At 36.2% G+C, this 23433-nt stretch overlaps 1 protein-coding gene across 2 annotated transcripts in view; it reads right to left on the bottom strand.

Annotated features, from left to right (window-relative positions):
- Nucleotides 1-23433, bottom strand: part of LIN28B (lin-28 homolog B) — a 144849-nt gene that overhangs the window by 98134 nt on the left and 23282 nt on the right. Inside the window, exons 1-2 of one of the 2 annotated variants that reach the window (XM_008067056.2) lie at nt 16687-16899; nt 15685-15872 (exon numbers count right to left, since the gene is read on the bottom strand). In XM_008067056.2, coding sequence (XP_008065247.1) covers nt 15685-15872; nt 16687-16696 — 198 coding nt within the window. In that variant the 5' untranslated portion in view covers nt 16697-16899. Of the gene's footprint in view, nt 1-15684; nt 15873-16686; nt 16900-23433 lie in introns of those variants that run through there. The other variant, XM_021717091.1, reaches the window with a different exon arrangement.

Raw genomic sequence — 23433 nt, 5'->3', positions numbered from 1 at the left:
CATCCAGAAAAAGAAAATCAATTTCATGAACAGTCAGAGAGACTGTAAAAAAGTGAGGCATTTCTAGATCTATCAATATCAATTTATTTTTGTAGTTAGCCTATTTTATGAGTCAGTTTGTGGTTACAAAAGCTGGCTTCAAGGTAAAAGTATGCCAGACACAAAATCTTTAGATGACAAAAATATAGATGAAAATATTTCATATATACTTTCTTTTAGAAATACAGGTAATAATAAGTGAGTAGAAGTTTTAAAACTACCTAACCATCCAATGCTCTTGTTAAAAACTCACTCCCTTCTTCAATGTTAGAAAAATCACTGGTAACTGCCTTTTAAAAAGGTATAAAAGATTTAAGCAAACCTAAGTGAAGACAGAAAGTAGTGAAGAACTGGATTTGACTTTGCTAATACCTAATCAGAAAAAGTACTTACTTTTTCATAATGACAGCAATACCCAGCAGTGTCAAAAATAAATTCTAAACTAATTTAGAATAAACTTTAAAAGTCTATCATTTGCTATTAACCTCTTCTCAACTACATTCTTCTTCAAAGAATAACACTTCTGTTAAAGACAGATACTTTCTGCTGAGTGATTGCTTTTCCCTGGTATCTCTAAAGCCAGGGACTGGGGCTTCCTTCCCCAAGGAGGGGGGGAGGAGAGGGGAGAAGGAGACTTAAGGGAGAGACCACTTAGAGCTGTAATAATTCCTGGTGGCAGAACAAATTATAATGACAGGGCAGGGAATAATTTTGGGGACAGCATAATGCATTAATAATTTGGGTAATCTCATTTTTCAATTTACAGCTGAAAATTGAAAAATATAAATCAAAATAATGTATTCTATTCTATTAAAATCTCACTCTGAAAACATTATCCCATGTCTTATGAGATTTTTTAATATATACTGAATACTAAATCTCATAGGAAGTTCAGAATTACCTTTAGGAATATTAGTGGTTTAATAGTGATCAAATACTTTTGAAACAAAGACAGAGAAGATGGAAAAGCGGTCATCATCTAACAGGACAATTCCCCAAGCATCACTTATTAAGATTTTTATATGTCAGAATATATTTAAAAAATAAATACCCAACCCTAAAGATGTACTGAAGCAAATGTCAGTCATTTATATTAAACTATTTGAAAAGTTATTTCCTATTTATTATCAAATTTATTTTAGAAGGAAAATCTAAAAACAAAATAATTCATCAACTTTATTATTTACAATAATGCAATGAAAACAACTAACAATATATCCAATGGTATTACCCTACCCCCAAATGTACCTTGCATTTTTGACAAAGCAAAGCCAAATATATTCATTTTAAAAACTACTTTTCTCAACAGAACGTATAGAAAAATTCTGCACGATAAAAACAGCATCATAAAGGGGAAAATACTCTTTCCACCTTTTAATATCAAATTTTATTGTTAATACCAAATTTTGTTAAGTTATTTTTTAAAATATGGGTCACACAAAACATACAGGCAGCAATTTTTTTTTTTTCAGTTGGAGTCTCACTCCCTTGCCCAGGCTGGGATACTCATAAGCAATTTTTTTTAAAGCAGGCTTTTGGCCAGGCTCAGTGGTTCGGCCTGTAATTCCAGCCAAACCACTGACCTGATTGCCTGACTTCACGGGTTCAAGACCAGCCGGGGCAACTTGGCAAGATCACGTATCTACTAAAGCAAAAATCAGCGGGGCGCGGTAGCATGCGCCTGTAATTCTGGCTACTGGGAAGGCTGAGGCGGAAGGATCGCCGGAGCCCAGCAGGTCGAGGCTGTGGTGGCCGGGAGCGGCCACTGCACTCCAGTCTGGGCGATAGGATGAGACTCCAACTCAAAAAAAAAAAAATCTCACAGTGACACTAGCATGCCTAGTGGCTAATTTCAATAAAGAATGTCAGTCAGTACTAGATTCAAATACTTAACAGTTGCTAGTGTTTCCTGGATACCTTGCTAATTCAAATGTCAAATGAAGGGGAATCATGGATTTAAAAGATTTAGTATCCTAAACCTTTCCCAAAAGCAAAATGTTAGCAATAAATTAAACATTAATTTTTAAAAATCAATAAAAATTTAAATGTAATTAAGTAAACAGAAGTTGAAACACTCAGTTATAAAGGACACAAAAAATAAATCACTTACTATCAACTTTAATGTCAATGAAAGCATGAACCAATACATTAATGACAGACTTCATATAAGATTCAAGCTTTCGAAAAGTTGATAATCTGTTATTAACAGGAACTTAAGTAGCCTTTATATACAGCTCAACAAATCTTTTATTTAATCTTTAATGGTAAAAGCAACTTACCACAAAACACAATACTAAAAATTAAGAGATGATTTTATTTATCTCATATTATCCTAACAGAGGATCAATGAACCATATTTATAAATCTAGTTAAATTAAAAGTTATCTTGGATTAACAGCAGAATCATGTGGTCAAATATCATTGTTTTTTAAGATTTACAAGACTATAAAAATGCAAAAAGTAATTTTATGTAACAATAAAGTACTTATTAAAATAAAATATTTTAAGTGAAAATGCATATTCAATTTTAAAATAGTATTTTTCTTAAAAGTCTTTACAAAATACTTGCATGGAAATATGTGCCAATAAATGACATTTTAAAAATCAACAAAAGGATGCTACTTTTGAAACTACTGTTGTTTCAAATATTTTATTCATTATTTGGAGACAGCTACATTGCTAAAATATAACTCAAGCTCTTAAAAGTAGCTTGAGAACAAATGAAAATAACCTTAAAGATAAAATATTTAATGGTTCATAGTAAATTACAATATCACAACTATGTCACCAAATTAGGACTAAACACCAAACATTTATCCTCACTTAACTTCATAATAAAATATGAGTTCATTGATAAACATATTATAAGAGTTGAACAACATTTTCTTCCAAACAGCTAGTTACACTATGCTAAAAGATGAGAGAAGAGGACCAAGAAGAAATACATCCAATTAATTCCTCCTTATATTTACATGGATCCTATAACATATTTCTTTCTATTTTTCTATCAGCAATTTTTTACATTAAAGCCATCCCAACCACCACCTCTACTTTCTTTATCCTGTGAATTCTGAGAAATAAAATATGGTTTAGAAACTTCAAATGATTCTAAAAGATAACTGACAAAAAAATAAGAAACAACCATGGTATAGATAAAAAGGTTAGTATTATTATTAAAATTGATTAAATAATAAACCTTTTTCAGCTTCCTAAAAAATAACACCATGTATATAAAATTAGGTATGGTCATTCAAAACAAATTTTTAATGCACAAAGCACATGAATTAAATAAAAGGCTCATTTCAATAACTATTTCCTTTAACATAAACTTTGACATCTTGTTGATTCTGAGATTCACTTCAATTCTGTGTCTAACTAAAAGGGAAGTCACATGACTTAGGCAATTTAGGAGAAAGAAAAGTTGTCTTTCCTTTCTACAGGAAGAAACAAAAGCATGGTATTAGCTATCCAAAGCCAATGGGTGGGGCCTGCAAGCCAAAAAACGTAAGGGCTTGAGGTTAATCTTAATAGGATGTCCACTTTAACCTTCTGAAAATATCAAAAATGTCAAGCCTGTAAACAGCACTTATACAAAATAACAAGTATTTCATGTAAATTGGGTTTTACAGCTAGAAAATTCTGCAGGGACATAATTCAGTTTATAAACAACATCGCTGCTTTTGCTGGGGTAGAGTCACCTAACTGTGATTCCTTACACAGATATACACACCTCCCCCCTGGCACACAGATACTTCACAAGCCTCTTGAATAAATAGGAGTATCCAATGTCCAGGGTGATGGGTGGTCCAGAACCAGAGCTGTATACTTTTAAGGGATGCTAAGATAAGAACAAAGTGTTTTGTGTTTGTTTAAACTTCAGTCTAGATGGAAAATCTTTATGCCGTTATTGGTACAGCTTATAAACTTGTGCTATTATTGACTCAGGCAAGTTTTAAGTGTCAGTATAAGTGCTAGAAATTAAGCACGTCAAAATAACAAACTTTGGAGTTTTTTATAAATCTGATTCAAATGAACTAATTCCATTTTCTTAAAAAGTAATCACTACATTTCAAAAGCATAAAATCTCAACCTGAAAGGGAACATCATATGACCACACTTGCACTACCAACAGGATGTTTTTATTATACCATATAAAATAAAATGTATTAAATAAAATCATAGACATCAAATAAGCTGCAAGGCAATGAAAAAACTTCTAAAGATAATGAAATTAACCCATGCGGAGTCACAATGAAGCATCAACTATTATACCCATTTTTATACTCCAGGCTTTATGTAAGTCCAATAAAGAGGTTTCTTTTTTTTTCTTTTTTTTCAGAGCAGAATGCAGGATTTACAAGTGGCTCAAGGAAAAGATAAGCAATGAATAGTTCTGACCCTGGCTTCTCTGGTTTGATCAAGTGGGCCTGCAACCTGAGCCAAAGGGCACAAATTCCTCACCATTCAAAATTCTTCAATGGCATGGGGGAGGAAACAGTGAAAGGGGCAAACATGCAAATCCAACTGTCCTTACATGGAGTATTCACTGAAAATTTTTAATTAGAGAGCTAAAAAATGAGGCCAAATGCTGTGATTAAATTTCTAATGCACAGTTTAACCAACTCCAAAAGGAGCAGCTTTTTTTGTTGTTAAAATTGAAAAGGATTCACTCATTCTTTTAAATTTATGGCATACACTAAACTGTGTTTCTCTAATATCATTTAATCTATCTAAAGGAGTTGCTGAAAAGTATAACTAATTTGCAAGCACCAATGGTTCTATATTATAAGCAAAATCATGTATTATTAAAATCATGCTGAGGCAAAAATTCATTCTAAACTTTACAATATATCAGTGATTTATATTAAGTGTTTAAAGTGATAGATACAACCTGTGTTGTCAAACTTTTGTTACAGAATAAACTAAGGATAAAGACAATTAAAAAAAAAAAAGTTAAAAGAATTTACTCATTATAGAATCTGGGAACATTCCAGTTACTACTGTTATATAATGGCCTAGGAAATTGCTTACAAACCTTAGGGAAAAAAATAATCATGAACCAATTCTAGTCAAAGTAAAAGTAATTTGAAATTTATATGGAGTCTTTAAATCATACAACACAATTAAATAAAAATCTTAGAGTGATTACCAAATTAAACTTATGAGATTTTAAATGAGTGTAACTTTATGATTAACAAAAGTAATAAATTTAAGTGGGTTTTGCTTTTTTAAAGTGGGTTGTTAGGACAAAATATCTAAAGCAGCTGGTAAAAATTAAGTATATTATTAATAGTACAATAATGACTGAGCATTGGCAAAGATAGTTTCTTCACGTGAAATCTGAAAACCATTTACTTTAAGACTATTGAGAAATCATTGTATTTAGCTCAAAAATGTAAAACTAATATTTATTTTTTATCTTAATTATCCCCAAATTAAATTGGCAGAGGCTGTATAATCAGACTTTGTAAAAAGAAGTAAATAACACATAGGGAAAATAATCCTTTGCTTTTCTGGCGTATATGAAAAGAATGAGAATTAATAGAAAAAATCTTATTTAAAAAGTATGCTAACATTAAAATAGCAAAAAATATATAGAAAGTTGAAGAGCAAAATCCTTAAATCTATTATTCAACAGCACTTTACACTTAGTAAGTGATCAATAAAAATTAGCTGAATAGATAAATTATTGAACCACAATTTTTCTGCAGTAATCATTTTCTAAAAATACTTTTCTACAACAATAAGCCATCTTGTTGATTTACATTTCTAAAAATGTTTACATAAAAGCCTAGTTGAGACAAAAATTCATTAAATTTCTAACAAGAAATATAAATATCAGTAAGTCAAATTATACCCTTTAGTTAAGCAGTGAGTTTTTATTTTATGACAAAATACCATAAGGATAAATGAAATTAAGACGGAAGATAAGTAAAATGCAGATGAATTAACTGCTCTTTCACAAGCACAGAAACTACTAATTTAAAGGTAACTACCAGGCAGAAATAACTAGAAAAACAAACAAAAAACATGGAAAGAAATGTGGGGCTTATTTGCTAGATACTGAACCACAAACTACGAATTTAAAGGTGGCTAATTACTAGGCAGAAATAACTAGAAAAACAAACAAAAAACATGTAAAGAAATGTGGTGCTTATTTGCTAGATACTGAACCATAGGTTATGTCTAACAAGACAAAGTTAAAAGGAACCAGGTCAGTTAACCAGTTAATATGACATGTTAATAGTCAAATAAGACAACTGAGCGTCTTCTGTTCAAAGGTGGCAATAAATGGACATAAAATAACTTTTTATGGTGATAAAAATATGCTATATCATGTTGTTGGTGATTATACAATTTGTCAAACTTTTATCTAGTTATATGTTTGTTTGATGAATTTTATTGTATTGAAGTTATACCTTGATAAAGCTGCCAAAATAAAAAATAACATAAATTTAATCTCTTTTAAAAATTCTGACAGCCATTTATATAGTGAAAGTATTAATAAAAACACAGTGCTTGAAATAAAAATGAAAACTAAGACCTGGGGTTGTTATCGTTTTAAAGTTATTTTCACGTATACTATTTCAATTGACCCTTCCCTTAACCCTCTAAAATAGGAATGAAGGATATTTTATTGCCACATTTTACCTATGAGAACACCAAAGCACTCCGCAAGTGACTAGCCACTAGTAAGAAACTCACCAAGTAGCAAAGCCAAACCCATACCCTCATTTCCAGTGTATTTTCCCCACAAAACACTACACTACTTCTTTGTAATAATAACTGTGTGCAACAAACATTATCTGCCAAGTTCTTGTTAGGTGCGTTACAAGTACAACAACATGTAATCCTCATAACAGTTCCATACAAAGTGGGTACTATTTCTGATAACCCATGTACAGAACACAGAGACACTAACAAAGTAACTTATTTCCTTCACAGATGTCTAATAAACTGGGATTTGAATACTGGTCAGACTAGAGTTCATACTATTCTATCTCACAAGGATTAATTATTCATGCTAATCAAGTAATGGTATTAAAATATCACATCAGGTTTATTTAAAATATTTTTTTTCCTTAACTTATAATGAAGAATACATAAGTTGGAGAAGTCTACCTAAATATATAGATTTTTTAAAATCTCATGGTATAACAAATTATTAAAACAAAAATATCTATATAATAAAATTATTTTCAAGCTTCAGTTTATATCCTGAAATTTTAAGTAATATTAAACAATATTCTATAAAATAAAATTATAATGAAAAGGCTTAGAATTAACTGTATTATAAATTAAACTATTAATATTATGTAGCACATTTTGCCCAATTTTAAAGAAAGCACATAGAAGAGACCAATTTAATTTTCCAACATGAAGTCAGGTGCAGTGGCTCACACCAGTAACCTCAACACTTTGGGAGGCGGAGGCAAGAGGATTGTCTGAGTGCAGAGGTTCGAGACTGGCCTGGGCAACTTGGCGAGACCCTGTCTCTACAATAAATTTAAAAATTAGTCAGGTATGGTGGCATGTATCTGTAGTTCCAGCTGCTTGGGAAGCTGAGGTAGAAGGAGCACCTGAGCATATATCACTGAATTTTGGAAAAGACCAGTTTATATTTTTAAAAATGTAACACTAAACCTATCAATTACCCATAAATCTCCCTTTAGAAAGAATTTCCAATTTGTCAAATATTTAGATATTGGGGAGAGGGGAGTAAATCATCAGATTATCTTTCAATTGTTGCTAGATAAATATGAGCTGAATCCTGATGTTTCAAAATGCAACATCACTTTTAAAGTAACTTTTGTTACTCACTTGATAGACTACTCATTAAAAGATCACTTCTAAATGTACCCCACTGATCTGCACTGTACTTTTTTGACATATTACTGTAATCAACTTTTATGATACTAGAAGATGCTATAATCAAATTATTTTAGGGAAGAACAGAAATCATTTAAGTCTCTCCTAGACTTTATAAGGTACAAGGCCATGATCTATATAATGACTATATACTGAACACACTGAACTTCCTATTACTTAAAAATCAGAGAAAAATATCTCAGGTATAAAAAACCGATAATTATTGACAATGATAAAATATTTCATATTTAGTTCCAAATCAAGTCTACAGAATATCATATTTAAGATAACTTTCCAGTTTAATTGATCAGAAATATCTTAACTCTGTTTAGGTTCCATTGGTTTAGGAAAAAAAACAGTACATCAAGCTGGTCATGGTGGCACTTGGCTGAAGAGTCAATTACTGGAGAGGCTGAGGAAGGAGGATATTTTTAGTCTAGGAGTGTGAGGCTAACTTAGGCAACATAATGTCACCCTGTCTCAAAAATAAAACAAAGCCAGGCTTGGCGGCTCAGCCTGTAATCCCACGCCTTTGGGAGGCTGAGGTGAGTGGATTGCCTGAGCCCATGGGTTCGAGACCCGCCTGGGCAGCAAGACCTCATCTCTACAATAAATAAAAAAATCAGCCAGGCGTGGTAGCTCATGCCTGTAATTCTGGCTACTTGGAAGGGTGAGGTGGAAGGATCGCCAGAGCCCAGCAGGTCGAGGCTGCGGTGGCCGGGAGCGGCCACTGCACTCCAGTCTGGGTGACAGAGTGAGACTCCAACTCAAAAAAATAAATAAATAAATAAATAAAAATAAAAATAAAACAAAATGCTGGGCGCAGTGGCTTATGTCTGTAATACGAGCACTTTGGGAGGTGGAGGTGAGAGGATGGCCTGAGCCCAGGGGTTGGAGACCAGCCTGGGCAACTTGGCAAGACCTCGTCTCTACAGTTAAAAAAAAAAAAAAAAAATCCGGCATGGTGGCGTGTGACACAAGTCTGTGGTTCTAGCTATTTGGAAGGCTGAGATGGAGGGGCTGCCTGAGTTTAGTGGGTCAAGGCTGGGCAACAGAGTGAGAAAAAAAAAATTATTTTTTTTCTTTTGAGTCAGGGTCTCCATTCTGTCATCCAAGTTAGAGTGTAATAGCATGATCACAGCTCATTGGAGCCTCTAACTCCTGGGCTTAGGAAATCCTCCCACCTCAGCCCCAGAATATCTGGGACAACAGGTGTGCACCAACCATGCTCCAGCTCATTTTTTTGTAGAGACGAGGTCTCACTATGTTGCCCAGGCTGGTCTTCAGTTTCTGGGCTCAAGCAACCCTCCTGCCTCATCCTCTCAAAGTGCTAGGGCATTATGGGTATGTGCCACTGCACCTGGCACAGTAACAAAGTTTGTATTTCTTATTAAACCCCAAAACTCTATAGTTAGGTTACTCAGTAAAAAATGTTACTTACACTTGTTAAGTGGTTTGATGTTCACATTTAGATTTTAAAAACAATTATTTGATTTATTACCTTCATTTGTTGTAAATTGTCTCTTTTTTTAAAAAAAAGAAGAAAAAATAAGTAACTGGTCTTCAGTTTCTGGGCTCAAGCAACCCTCCTGCCTCATCCTCTCAAAGTGCTAGGGCATTATGGGTATGTGCCACTGCACCTGGCACAGTAACAAAGTTTGTATTTCTTATTAAACCCCAAAACTCTATAGTTAGGTTACTCAGTAAAAAAATGTTACTTACACTTGTTAAGTGGTTTGATGTTCACATTTAGATTTTAAAAACAATTATTTGATTTATTACCTTCATTTGTTGTAAATTGTCTCTTTTTTTAAAAAAAAGAAGAAAAAATAAGTAACTATGGAACCAACCCCATTAACCACTGAAAGCAAACTGGATAAAGCAAATGTGGTACATATACAATGGTGAAGTATTACACAGTCATAAAAAAGAACAAAATCATTGCCTTTGCAGCAACTTGGATGTTGGAGATATCATACAAAAATAAGTGAACTATCACAGAAACAAAGAACTTAATATAGCATGTTCTCACTCATAAGTGGGTCCCTGAACACTAGTCACATTAGCACAAGGGTGGGATCGGCAGTCGATTGGCACTGCTAGAGGAGGGGGAGAGAGGGGTGGGGGGCATGTGACAACACAATGTGTACCTAGTCCACTACTAGAGGGAGGAAGGACCAGCTAGAAGCCTCAACTTCACCTGCATGCAGCCTACTTATATGGTAAATCCTCACTTGTACCCATAATTCTATAATAAATAAATTTTTAAAAAATAAGTAAGCATGTACAACACCTAGAACTAACTCTAATGAAAACTACAGATTTTGGGTGATTATGATGTATCAATGTAGGTTCATCAGCTGCAACAAACATACCACTCTGATGGATGCTGATAAGGGAGGCTACCATTTGTAGGAGCAGGAGTATACGCAAAATCACAGAGATTTTGCTGTGAACCTACAACTACTCTTTTTTTTTGAGTTGGAGTCTCACTCTGTTGCCCAGGCTGGAGTGCAGTGGCGCACTCATGACCACTGCAGCCTTGACCAACTGTGCTCAGGTAATCCCTCTGTCTCAGCCTTCCAAGTAGCTGGAATTATAGGCACAGTCCACCACGCCAGGATAAGTTTTTTTTAATTGTAGAGACAAGATCTCATCAAGGTATTCAGGCAAGTCTCAAACCCCTGTACTCAGGCAATCCTCTTGTCTTGGTTTCCCGAAGTGCTGGGATTACAGGCTTGAGTCACTGCGACTGGCCTAAAACTATACTTAAACTATACAGGCTCGGTGGCTCAGCCTGTAATCCCGCACTTTGGGAGGCCGAGATGAGTGAATTGCCTGAGCCCGCAGGTTTGAGACCCACTTGGGCAACTTGGCGAGACCTCCTCTCTACAATAAATAAAAAAAATTAGCCGGGCGTGGTAGGGCGCACCTGTGGTTCCAGCTACTTGGAAGGCTGAGGCGGAAGGATCGCCGGAGCCCAGCAGGTCGAGGCTGTGGTGGCCAGGAGCGGCCACTGCACTCCAGTCTGGGAGACAGAGTGAGACTCCAACTCAAAAAAAAAAAAAAAAGTTTTACAAAAAAGTAAGAGAAAAATATTTTAGAAGTACAGCAATAATCTTTAAAAGAGGAAGGATTAGAACTATGTCTTGACTATGTACCTAATTCACATTTCAAATTTAAATGTAAAGAACGTAAGTACATCTTTTTAGAGGTTAAGTACACAAAAATAAGAGTCTGAAAAATGCACTACCATATGAAATTGAAAGAAAAGTACCCAATATCTTTAGGACTATATTAAAGTCTTAAAAATTTTCTTTTGTCTTTAAATGTGATTTTATGATTGAACAGCAGTTAGTTTGGGATTCTTCCAAACTAGTCAGCTGGGCAAATTATCTTAAAAACTAGTTAAGTTAGAAACCATTTAAAAAATATTAAAATATTTAACTCACAATACAAATGAGCTGTAACTGTTTATGATCACATTCCTAAGTTACCAAGATGTCTGTCTAAATATTTTTTTACATTGCCATTTTAAACAGCCCTGAAGAGAATAATAATAATCACATATATTCTGCATGTAAAAAATGTTTTCATGCTAAACTATGACAAAAATAAATATGGCTAATTAATGAGCAACGAGATATTATGAGAAAACCTTAAACACAAATATATTGAAATAGATTTGTTTTTATATATCATATAGTACATTAACATTATATATAGAAAGATAAGAATTCTATGTTAGTTCAACCGATTAAACTATGTATAATACTTAAATTTTTCATATATTTAAATATTTGTCATCTCTAAATGTTTTCATACTCCATATACTATTGATAATGCTTTAATTTAGTTCAGCTACAATTATTTTTATTTCTTTGATTTTCATTATTCTTTGAGATGTTTTTCTAGCAAAGAAACATAAAAATACATAAAACTTTTATAATAAAGACATTTATATTACCAATAAAGATCAAAATATAAATCAGAAATAATTTAAGAAGAAAACACCACTACTTGATACTAAATGAAGATGAATAAAGTATTAATAAATAGTTAAGCCAACTCAGTTGTGATAGCTTAACTGTAGTCATTTTGAAATTACTCTTTCTCTTTGGAAAATAAATTACTGCATAAATTATAAAATAAATGAAATATACTTGTTAAAAACTGTCTCTTTATTTGAAGGCAAATAATTCCAAGTATATATAAACCCAATATGTGAAGAAAGTATTATGCAAATAAGCTGAGGAGAGGGCAAAAGAAGGAGAATGGATTCTATGCCTCCTCAGAACAAAATGAAAATTCAAAAGATCACTTTATCTTATTAGGACTTTGGAAATACATATGAAAATCAATGTAAAGAAAAATTTACATGATAACAAATAGCAACAGATAGTTAAGGGGTAACACTGTCTTTCTCCACAAAAAAACTTATGTTTACTTAATATGGACTCCCTTTAAATACCATCAAGTATTTAAGTCTTATTAAAAACTTTCAATATTTTTAAAAAACCGTCAGTAACCTTTTCCAGGCAATTTAAACATGTAATCCTACAATCTAACTGCAGATTTTTAAAAAATTATTAATAATAAGAAATTGATGGGTATTAATTATTAACATTTACAAATTATTATATTCTAAATTGATGAAATTACCTTAGTAAGAAATTAGACTTACAAATTTGTAATAACCATGTATATTCTTACTTCAACTGAGACAAATCTCTATGTTTCACACTGGAGTCTTAAGAAATTCCTAAAAATTTATCCTATTTAATAACTAAATTATTATAGAAACTTTTGAATTTCTGTTAAATATTTTTTAAAATATCTCAAAAACTGAGGTATGACAAAATTTACAAATATAATCCTTATATATTCCTCTTAATGAAAATATTCATTATTGAATTCTATCAATGTTTCACAATTATAATGGGTCAGAACACATATCTTCATTTTCAAACCATAAAAATATGACTAAAACATAAGTTAACAGAAAATCAAATGAAGTCTATCATTTTAAACCACCAACGCTCACACACCATCCTCAAACGGCAGAATCTCACTGCATTCACCAACATATCTAAAGATAGGGAATGTACAGCACCTAGACAAGTGTTTCTGAAGAGTTAGTGACATCACAGGAAATACAAGAAAGTTTGACTGTATCACTGCCAACAAATTTTAAATGGAATTACATAAATACAAATGTATAGCTCTATTTAAAAACACACACATATATCTTTTTTATTTCATAGCAACTGAATTTTGATATGCAGTTCTTTGCAATCAATATGTTTAAAAGAAAAAAAAAACCTAGTGTCTTGGCATGACTTTTAAATATTGTTTTAAAGAACTAAAATCATTTTTTATTTCCCAAATAATTATAAAAATGTTTCAGGATGCTCAAAAATACCCAATGACACACATACTAAAAGAAAAGCAAAAAGCAAAACTATGTCATAAATTTAAAACAGTTTGAGTAGATATTAGTGCAGTTGAACATTTAAATTTCCTAATTATCTGTGATGCATATTATTTCCTAATAGTTTATGGACATAATGGGGGAAAAAAATCTAACTTAAAGTTATACATAGAAGCTGGTATGTTTTCAAAAATTCTCATACAATAAAAATGTTTAACAAAATGTATAAAGTAGTCTTGAGTTACAACCTGATTCCATAGGGATACTCACATGATATGTATATATATCATTTGCAACCATTTAATTGTTATTTGCAGTTGCTTGACTAAAACCAGTAGGATTCCTGTCCTCAAAACAATTATTGATGCAATTTATATATAATTTATATAAGTCCCAATACAAAATAGAAACCCCTTTAACTAGGGATCATTCAATACTGTACTTTTTGTGTATAAATGATATGTAACAGAAGACTAAAGCAAGTCAAATATTAAAAATCAATGCTTATAATCTAGAAACTTAGCTATATATAAAAAAAACTTCAGCAGCAATATGTTTTAATTCAGTGGACACAGGAATGTTTATCATTAAATACCCACTTAAATAGCTTAAATTTGGATGTCTCATGATTCTAAACATTAACACTGGTTAACAAAATATGTAATATTTGAATATTTTAAAAGGTAAACATAGAAAACCAAATTATAACAAGGTGTGATTAGACAAAGAAGAAAATGGCTATTTTTTTCATTCATCTATAAAACAAATTTATGAGATCGTAAAGAACAATTTAACAACCTAAGGAAGGTTCAAAGAGGGAAGCAAGAGCCTGAGAGAAAATGGATTTGTCAATGATTTTAGTCATTCAGGCTTGGTGGGGAAAAAGCAAAAGATGCAGCTTCATGTTGCAATACGAAATAGGAAGCATAAAATCCAGTAGTCTGTATGTGGACTCCTATTTATATATTTAAACCCTGTTTCAATTCACAGATTATGCTGATCCTTCCACATGTAAACAGCCCATAATGATGGCCAGGCCTTTAGGAAAGAAAACACACACCACACAGCAAGGTCAGGAAGCTACCAAGCACCGCAGGACAACAGACCAAAACAGAATGGTTTCAGATGCTTCTATTGTTTATATACTTAATTTGAAGATGGTATTCCCTGGGGAGGAAGAGGGAGGTATAAATATTTCAAGAAACATGGAACACTGTATCTAATAAAATATACGCTTTTCATACAAATACAGTATTTCAGGCATGTATCTACATCAACCAATCGTAGTATTAACAGTCATTCATTCATTTCTTGTTAACTCAGAAGTCATGCCAAAATAAGCCTTAGTCCCAAACCTTTTTATTTCTAACTATGAATTCAGTACAGAGAATCTACATTTCTTTAACTTGTTTTGATGATACAATCAGGCTTGCAAAAAATATAAATATCCTTTTTACTAGAAAGAGATTAAGCAACAGAGAAGCAAAAGGGGAAGAGGTATTCATTTATTATTTCCTGGGTAAAATTTTGAAAATGAGGAGCAATGACATTGCTTGGTATTGAACCACCTTAAAAAATTACAGCACAAAATAAGCAATGGTGGAAATTTACCCAAGTAGCAGACTAGCACATTTTAAACACACAAGCTAGAGCCGCCTCTGGCCACATGTTTTTTTGAGTTCAGTCTCTTAAAGAGACAGTGTCCTTAGACTCCTACTTCCAGGGAGCTCATTTCTAAAACGTATGGTTACCATGCATTCTCTCTTGCATTTCTTTATATTCATACCAAGGCAACAAGTGTTCTGTTTTATTTCACTGGGAAGTCAAATTAGTTGATCTGAATCTACAAATGACTACAGGACAGGCAGCCATGAAATAACAGAGGGGGCTACTTACTATGGCTAGGGGTGCCTAAAACAAGAGAGCCTACACACTTTTTTCTTATCGTTTTACTTTCTTTTTTGAACCTCACAATGACCACCGTTTCTTCATTCATCTTTTTCCACCCATTAACAAGGCACAGGCGACAGAGCACTTTGTAACCGGTAACACCGGAAGCAACACGAGAACGAGAACGCAATTTTGCTGACGAATGAAGGAGGGGGAAATGCTAATAAAGTCAACCCGAATCCGAACAGCAAAATTTCAAAGATTTCATGTTCTCTTTAGAAAGATATCCGGGAAGGGGCCCGCACACATACCCTAACGACTGAATTACCTCGTGATTCTGAGGAAGATTTCTCTCTCCAGGGACCCAGGGGCACGTTATTGTAGGTCTACTGACATGACCACTGCCCAGCTCCTCCACGGGGTAAAGGGTTGGGGGTGGGGGGAGTTCGGCTTACTTGGTGTACAAATACATCGACTGGAATATCCAAGGGACTTCCCTCTCGGCTTATCATGGAGATGAATCCAAATCCCATGCGCACATTGAACCACTTGCAGTGGCCGGTTCCATGCAAAACCGGAGAGTCCTCCTCGGCAGGCTCCGGCAGCTTCCCGGGCTCCTCGCCACCACCTTTGCTCGCCCCGCCTGAGATGGAACCGGACACAAGAGTCAGTCTGTACACCCTGCAACGCTCCTCGAAAGATTTGTTTAAAAATTGCTGGGGGGGGGGGAGAGGTGGTAGAGAAAAACGTATGTAGATTCCTTATTTTCTTCTATGGTGAACATTAAAAATAAAAAGGGTTCAAAGGAAAGTGGGGGAGGGGAAAGCCACACTGTTCTAGGGATCAAATCAACTTTCACGTCTCTGCACCTACGTGTACTTTCTCATTTAACTGTTTTCCAGCCACATATTACAGTACAGCGTGCGATACTTTCTTGCGTAGGGCTGATTGAATACGGATCCCATTTACAAAGAAATGTTCAGGGAAACCATTCCCTCCGGCGGGCACCAGGGGGGAAGAGGAATCCTGAGGATGGTTGGAACTGCTAGTTAAAGCACTGGCGGCTGCCGCGAAGCCAGGGTTATTTGCAACGCGCCTTCCCTCCCCCCATAACTTTCCATTAAAGTTGGGGTGGGATGGGGGAGGGGGCAGGTGTATAAAAGTTTCCTTGGGCTCACTAACTAAAACTGCGCTTCATCACACTCACACAATTCAAACAATAGCCCCCTGAAAGCTTTTCAAGTTGTGAATCGGTGTGGGCGGTACAAAACATTTTTGGAGATCTATAACAATAGGTTTGCAGAAAGCCCCATTGCGCGATGGGGGGTGGGGAGGTAGTACCCAGTATTGGGGTAAAGGAGGAAGGGGGGACGGTCAAAGAAGGGTAGGAGAGGGGGAGGGAGGAGAGAAAAAAGAAGAAAGAAAATCACAGTAAAACAATAGAAAAGAAAATTAACCTTCGGCCATGTTGCCCCACGGGCCCTCAGCTCCAAACTCGTGAGATGAAAACTTTCCCTTTGGAACGGAGTGATCTTCTGCATCAATCTAACATCTTGATTTTGTGTGATCACAAATTTAGCTCGCATGGTCTAATGTGCTTTCCTTCTTTTGATTTTTTTCTCTTCTCTCTCCAGTTTCTGGCCCCCTGAGCACACGTGACTTTGTCAATTACATGCTTTCTTGCTACTAATTTCACCTCGGATCCTTAAGGGGCTGGCAAGAGGAAGAGATAACCAATCGCCATTTCATCTATGCTGACATCAAAATAATTTATGAATGAACACGAAAAACTCAAACATGTTATCTTAAAGACAATTTGGGACGCTTCTTTAGGATAAATCAGAATGCTGATTTCGTGCTTTACTTAAACACAATGGAGAGTCCTTGTGAATCGTAGATTTAGAAAAAAATGGCAGAGTCATGTATGTACACACGCGTGCCCTACACACAAGCCTGTCTAAAAATTGTGGCGGGGGGGCAGGCATTTAAATAAAGCAACCGATGTTATGCTTTCCCCCAAGAATTCAGTTACGCCATGGTAGGAATCCTGCTTAGAACACTAATTTCATATTTAAATCAATTCTTAGAGGAAAACACGTAATTCATAAAAGATTTAATTAAACCTAATTACATCCCCATGAAACTTCAGATGATGGTAATACACACCTACAAAAAGGCAAAAGCGAATAATTACCTGATTGTGCCCTGGAATTTTTTTCAAATTTGAAATAAAATCCTGCCAGATAATTGGGCTATCACCTTCATGGAGTCAAACTGTATTTAGGTTTATCATTCTGGAACATTTTAGAGCGTGTTGGTGAGGAATTGTACTTCACAGGTTCCTCCGCCATCTCTTTCCGGGGGAGGAGATGTGATTAATGACTTCCTAAATAACAGCCCAGTTTTCCAGTCTAACGCAGTGAACCTCAATCAGTGGCGATTGTTCCCCAAGAGCAAGACAGCATAGGCAGGAGGGGGAGGGGAGCGCAGGCAGGGGAGGTGAAGAGGAGCTGCCAGGAGAGACCGTGGTGGAGACGGAGAAAAGTAGGGGGGGGGACAAGTGGGAGAAAAAAGGTAAATTAACATCACATGGACTCGGACCCTGACGTTTTAAAAAGCCACTACGAGTGGGCAGAAGAGTCGAATAAACGAACATTTAATAACGGATCAGGCTCCCACCGCCCCTTCCCCGACTGGCCCCCAGTTTCAAAATGTAGCCTTTACCTTGCAAATGGGTGTAAAGGGTCGATTACTAGATGCTGACAATATTACTGCCTTTATCGAATACTACAATAAATATCACAGACCAAACTAGAGATATACATTTCTTTAAAAATATAGAATATAACCCACTTTAAAACCTTAAAGCGCACCATCAGTCTTTGCCCACCCCACCCCCATTTTCTTAAACAAGCAGTTTAGGGAAAAAACGAACTGTTGAGATACCACTTCCCTTCGGCAAAGCTACTGAGCTGACCCTCCCCCACCATGCCCGCAAACCCCCTCACTGCTCTCCAAACACGTCCACACTCGAACACTGCTTCACACAAACTAAAATAGGGACGTGAATCGAAAAGCGACCGAAAAACCCACATACCCCTACTTATACCCCAGTCCCATAGTCAAAAACTGAATATACATTTAAACTAATTGCTTCAGATCGGAAAGAAATGAACGTATATAAAAATTGAAGTTATTTTCAGCTATTTGTGATAAAAGGCATTAATCAAAACTGATCAATTTGGAAAGATTTTTCGTCTTTCATTTCTTTTGTTCCTTGTCTGGAAAGAGGGCAAGCTTTCTCACTTTATTTTTATGGGAAGTAACCATGTGCCAGCTGTTAGGGAAACAAGTAAAAGTGTGAAAATCCAGTGATTTTGCAGATGTTAGAAAAGCTTGAATACTGAAAAAATAATTCACAAACAAAATATTTACTAGGCATTACTTTAACAGTAGAAATTGATTATGACTATTACCTTGGTTACATTGACTTACAAGAAAGTAACTTTAATGAAGGCATTACAGGCTAAACATGCCACATAATATGAAACGAAAAGTAATTTATTTTTAAAATATATTTCTAAAAATTTATTTTAAAAATCAACATTTGGTATCAGAGAAAAAATCTGAAAAAGTATTCATGTAAATCGAGTTTAAGTGTTATTTACATAACAGTAATTATAAACCGCACAGGCCAGTGCATGTTAGTTTTGTTAAACATTTATATAGTAAACAATTTATCTGTAAGTTTATTTTTAGTTAGAAAACAGTATGATCACTGTAAAACCAGAAACAAGATATATAGGTAGATTCTGAATCCTTGTTTATTGGTAAAGTTGATGAAATTTAAACCTATCAATATGTGGATGAAATGTGTGAAATACCATAACTTAACTGCGTTGGATGGTATGGTTATGAGATTCACAGTCTTGCCTGATTGGGGGCCTCCAGTATTAGTGGAATTAAGGTAAGGTTCACTGGACTGGTCACTGGTGTCAGAGGTTATCGACTCGTTCATTTCCTGAGAGGGACATCAGCCTTTCAAGTTGTGGAGAAGGCTTTTTCCAACTGTGAACCCTGAGAAATCTTCTAAAATTCATTCACAAAGAATTTAAGACAAATGCATTTACATACCTTAGTAGGGGGAAGGGTAAAAGAGGGGAAGAGAACAGGCGAGGTGAGAGTGGAGAGAGGACTAGGAAGGAGAGAAGGAAGCTGGAAAGGGAGAGAAGGAAGGAGACCCAGGAAAGCAGAAGATAATCACTCACCGATTTAAGGGTATGGCACTGTCTTTTCAATAGATCATCTTTTCTGCGATTTACCCCCAATTTTTTGAGCTTAAGATCTCTTTATAAACTGGCCAAAAGCTCTAAAGCTGTAGTGCTTCTTTCACATAAAATCATCCTATGAGTCTCCTAGAATGCTTTCCAATTTGTCACTTGCCTCAAGTCTTCTGGTTTTAATTTTTTTCTCATTTCCTCCTTGTTTTTAGTGCCAGACCTGTGTTTGACTCAAAACGCATGTTTTATTCCTGAGAAAGCCAAATGTTTTATAGCTTGATCTATCATAGTTTTTTCAAAATGTCTTTAAAATGAGTCAAGTAGCTACAAAAAATCAAATCGTCAACGCACTGGGGGTAAATCCAGGAAGTGACCTATCATGTCTGTAGGTTGTCACAATCTTACGTTTCCCCATTTAAAAAAGACAAGGTGCCCGTTTTCTCGGCTGTTTTTCTTCAACAGTACAATGCAAGGAGTTGAAAGAAGTGCCAGAGCCCGCCGTGGTTGTTCCCAACTATGAGCAATAAGTGACCTCTATTGAAACAGAAACACTGCTTCGGTTCTTCTTAAACCTGGAGAAGGTGCTGTGGTGGAGACGCCAGCGACTCCACCCGTCCTCTCCTCCCCACAAATGAGACGCGGTCTGCAGTCCCGCACCCCAAGCCTCTGCCACCCCGCGCACTGCACACAGCGAGCGGGTGGCAGTTTCTCCACCACGATTGCAGCTTCCCCCCACAGTGGCTGCAACTGGCCCCCCAAGGTTACAGCTCCTCTCAAGCTAGCCGCTCACCCTCGGGGGGTTCAGCTCCCTCAGGTTGCAACTCACTCCCATGGTGCCACTCCCCAGGGATTACTGCTTCCTTGAAGTCGCAACTCACCCCAGTGTTTACAGCTCCCCCGTGGTACCCGCTCGCCCCCATGTTTACAGCTCCCCCATGGCACCCGCTCACCCTAAGGTTACAACTCGCCCACATGGTTGCATGGTTGCAGCCGCCTGTCTCCCCGACCCCCTCCCCCGGGTCGCAGCCTCCCTTGCATGGTTGCAGCTTGCCACTGCTTGCCCGGGGTTGGAGCCGCCCCCCAAATGGTAGGTTACAGCTTGCCCCAAAGGTAGCAGCTCGGTCCCAGGGAGGATACAACTGTTCACCAGGGTTTCAGCGCCCCCCTCCCTTGCCCTCCGGGGGTTTCAGCTCCCGCAGGGTAAACCCGGTAGACACGCCTGGGGATGTAACCCGCCCCAGGTTCCAGCTTCCCCCTCCCCCGTAGCCCGCTGTCCCCTGGGGGTTCAGCTCCCCCCCACGTCTGCAGCTCCCCCATAGGGCTGCAGCTCCTCCCCCTCCCTGCCGCCCCCCTTGCTGCTCGCCCCAGGGTCGCCGAGACCCAAGCCAGCAGCAGATCTGCCGTCCCCTCCACCTCCCGCCTCTGCAACTTCCTCTCACCTTTATCTCTCCAGTCACTTTTCCCTTTATTCCTCTAGCAGTGGAGCTCAGCAAAGAAGGCTGGTGTTTTCTCACTAATTAAGGGACTTTTACATTTGTCATCTTGTCCCCAAGAACACCAAACCCTTACATTTGCCACTACAGCAAAACCACTACGCACAATGCACTGTTTTTACTGAATTTCCAGACATGTGTCCTTTACAATTTGATCCCTTTATCTACGAGGGGTAGAAACTCCTAACTCTAAGATAAGGTCAGAGAAAAGGGGGATTGGGACCCCGGCCCCACCAGGCAGTGCCTAGCAGGGAGCCGTCTCCTAACCCTGGCGCGTCCTTTCGGGAAGCCACGATGGCAAACGTCGCCTGAGCCTGTGGAGGAGGAAAAAAGCTGTCGGCGGGAAGGGGTCAGGCGTGCGGCCCGGCGGTTTCGGAACCCCCTGTCCCTCGCGGATGCTGCCCGCCTGGAAGCCACCGACCCGCACGTCGGGCAAGCGCTTCCCGGTTCCTCCCACCGCGCTCCAGTACGGCTACTTGGCAGAAACTTTCCTGTCACTCTTACAACATGGAGTCAATCAAAGGAGGACCCGACTGGGTGCGCTGGGCATAGAAGCACTTCAGAATAGGGGGGTGCTTTGTTTTTGATTACAAAAAGCAAAATTCCGTTCTCATTTAATTTCCTTATCTGGAGGCAAAATGCTCTGGCTTAATTGTCCCCATTTTAAAATTTTTACGCAGCAGGAAAAAAAAATCTCTTAAAACTTCCCTTGAGTATCTTAACACATTTCCCCCAGAATAATTAAGTAAAATTGTGGAAATGTGGAAACGGATTGGTACAAATTTTAAATTTTCCAGACAAATTGCCTTTATATTTGAAAACACAAGCATCTGCAAAAGCTTCCTCCTTTTTGGCCAGTTATGTTTCGCAAAATAGTTAGAACAAAATTAATTCAGAAAAGGTTTATTACAGGAAGACTACCTTTTTGTAGAAAGTATTTTTTATTAGTTTTTTTATTGATACATAATAGTTGTGGAAGTTATCTTTAAAAAAAACTGGACTAGCAAAAATTCCTATTATATTAGTATACTTCCTCAAAAAGAAGGAAAAATAAAAACATTATTACTCCTACCAAATATTTTCCAAACCGTGCTCAACAAGCACTTTCTTAAATGATTTTAATGAAAATAGTAACAGGTTAGAAACATCATTTGGTGATAAGTCTTACATTACTTTGCCCAGAATGGCACAAAAGGAAGTTTCATGTGTTATTTGAAAAATGAAAGTCAGTATTTTTCAATTGTACTACTTGATCATGAATGTTTCATAATTCAAATATCTTTTTGCAGTAAATATTCTGAATCTATGGAAAAAACAGTAAATAACGTAATCATACTGTTCTTTCTCCTTCCCCCAAACCAATGAATAAAAACTTTATTCTTTAAAACTTAATCTTATCAAAAAATAATCCACTGAAATAAGAATGTGGACTGTCTCCCAAGTGTCTATTTCAAATCTACCCTTTGGGCTTACTTAGGGGGAGACAAAAGGTATATCAAAAATGGGAAGAAATAAAACAGTGATGGAGTAAAAGATGAGACAAGTAAAAAGAAATCTTCAGGCTTTAAAGATACCTGTGTTGGAAGCAAATATGTGGAGAAAAAACCATCCAGATAGAAACTAGAGGCCAGAGTTCTGGTACCATTTGCAAACTTGTAACCTTGGGCTAATCACTAAGCTCTGTGCCTCAGTTTCCTCATCTGCAAAGTGAGGAGATTGGACAAGGTGATGTTTAAAGTCTTTCAGCTTAAATGTAAATCTCTAGAAATAACCATTTTTTGGTGTAAGTGGTACATCTTCCCTCCTACCCTCTTTTTAATCACAAGGAAACACAGACATGAAACTTTATTGCAGTCACTTAACACACTGGTGTTAACATTATTTCCCAACAGAAAAGAGAAAGGTCTCTGGACTGCCTCCAATTTGTCCCCAGAAGAAAGCACAATCAATAATAAGATGGGGAAATAATAATAAATAAATAAAAAGAAAAAATAATAAGAGGAAACTAGTTGATATATTAAAATATTGTAGCAACTTTTGAAAATCTTTTTCATGATACTACTCATCCGAGCATCCTCTCCATGTCAAAGGATTCACTCTAGGAAAAAGGTAGTGTTTCTCAAATGGCAATACCTATCATGGTTGTCTCATTAAACTTTCTGATCCTTAGTGCTTTCTTCTTGCTACCCACAATCCTATATTTGTAAGTTTAATAACAGAATAACCTCATTTTACTAATTATTAATACTCATAAACGTTGTCATATCACAACTCTCATGTGTGTCTTCACAGTAATACTAATCAACCTAGAGTAATACATAATCATTGAATAAAACTGTTACTGGAAAAGATAGTGTTATAACTTTTATGTTAATTTCAGTACCATAAGAAAGTCTTTTTTTTTTTTGAGTTGGAGTCTCACTGTCTCCCA

The sequence above is a fragment of the Carlito syrichta genome, unplaced genomic scaffold, assembly GCF_000164805.1.
Source record: "Carlito syrichta isolate Samal-C Ts95f unplaced genomic scaffold, Tarsius_syrichta-2.0.1 Scaffold309276, whole genome shotgun sequence".
NCBI classification, from domain to species: Eukaryota; Metazoa; Chordata; class Mammalia; order Primates; family Tarsiidae; genus Carlito; species Carlito syrichta.
This window is presented reverse-complemented; position numbering and strand designations above follow the sequence as displayed.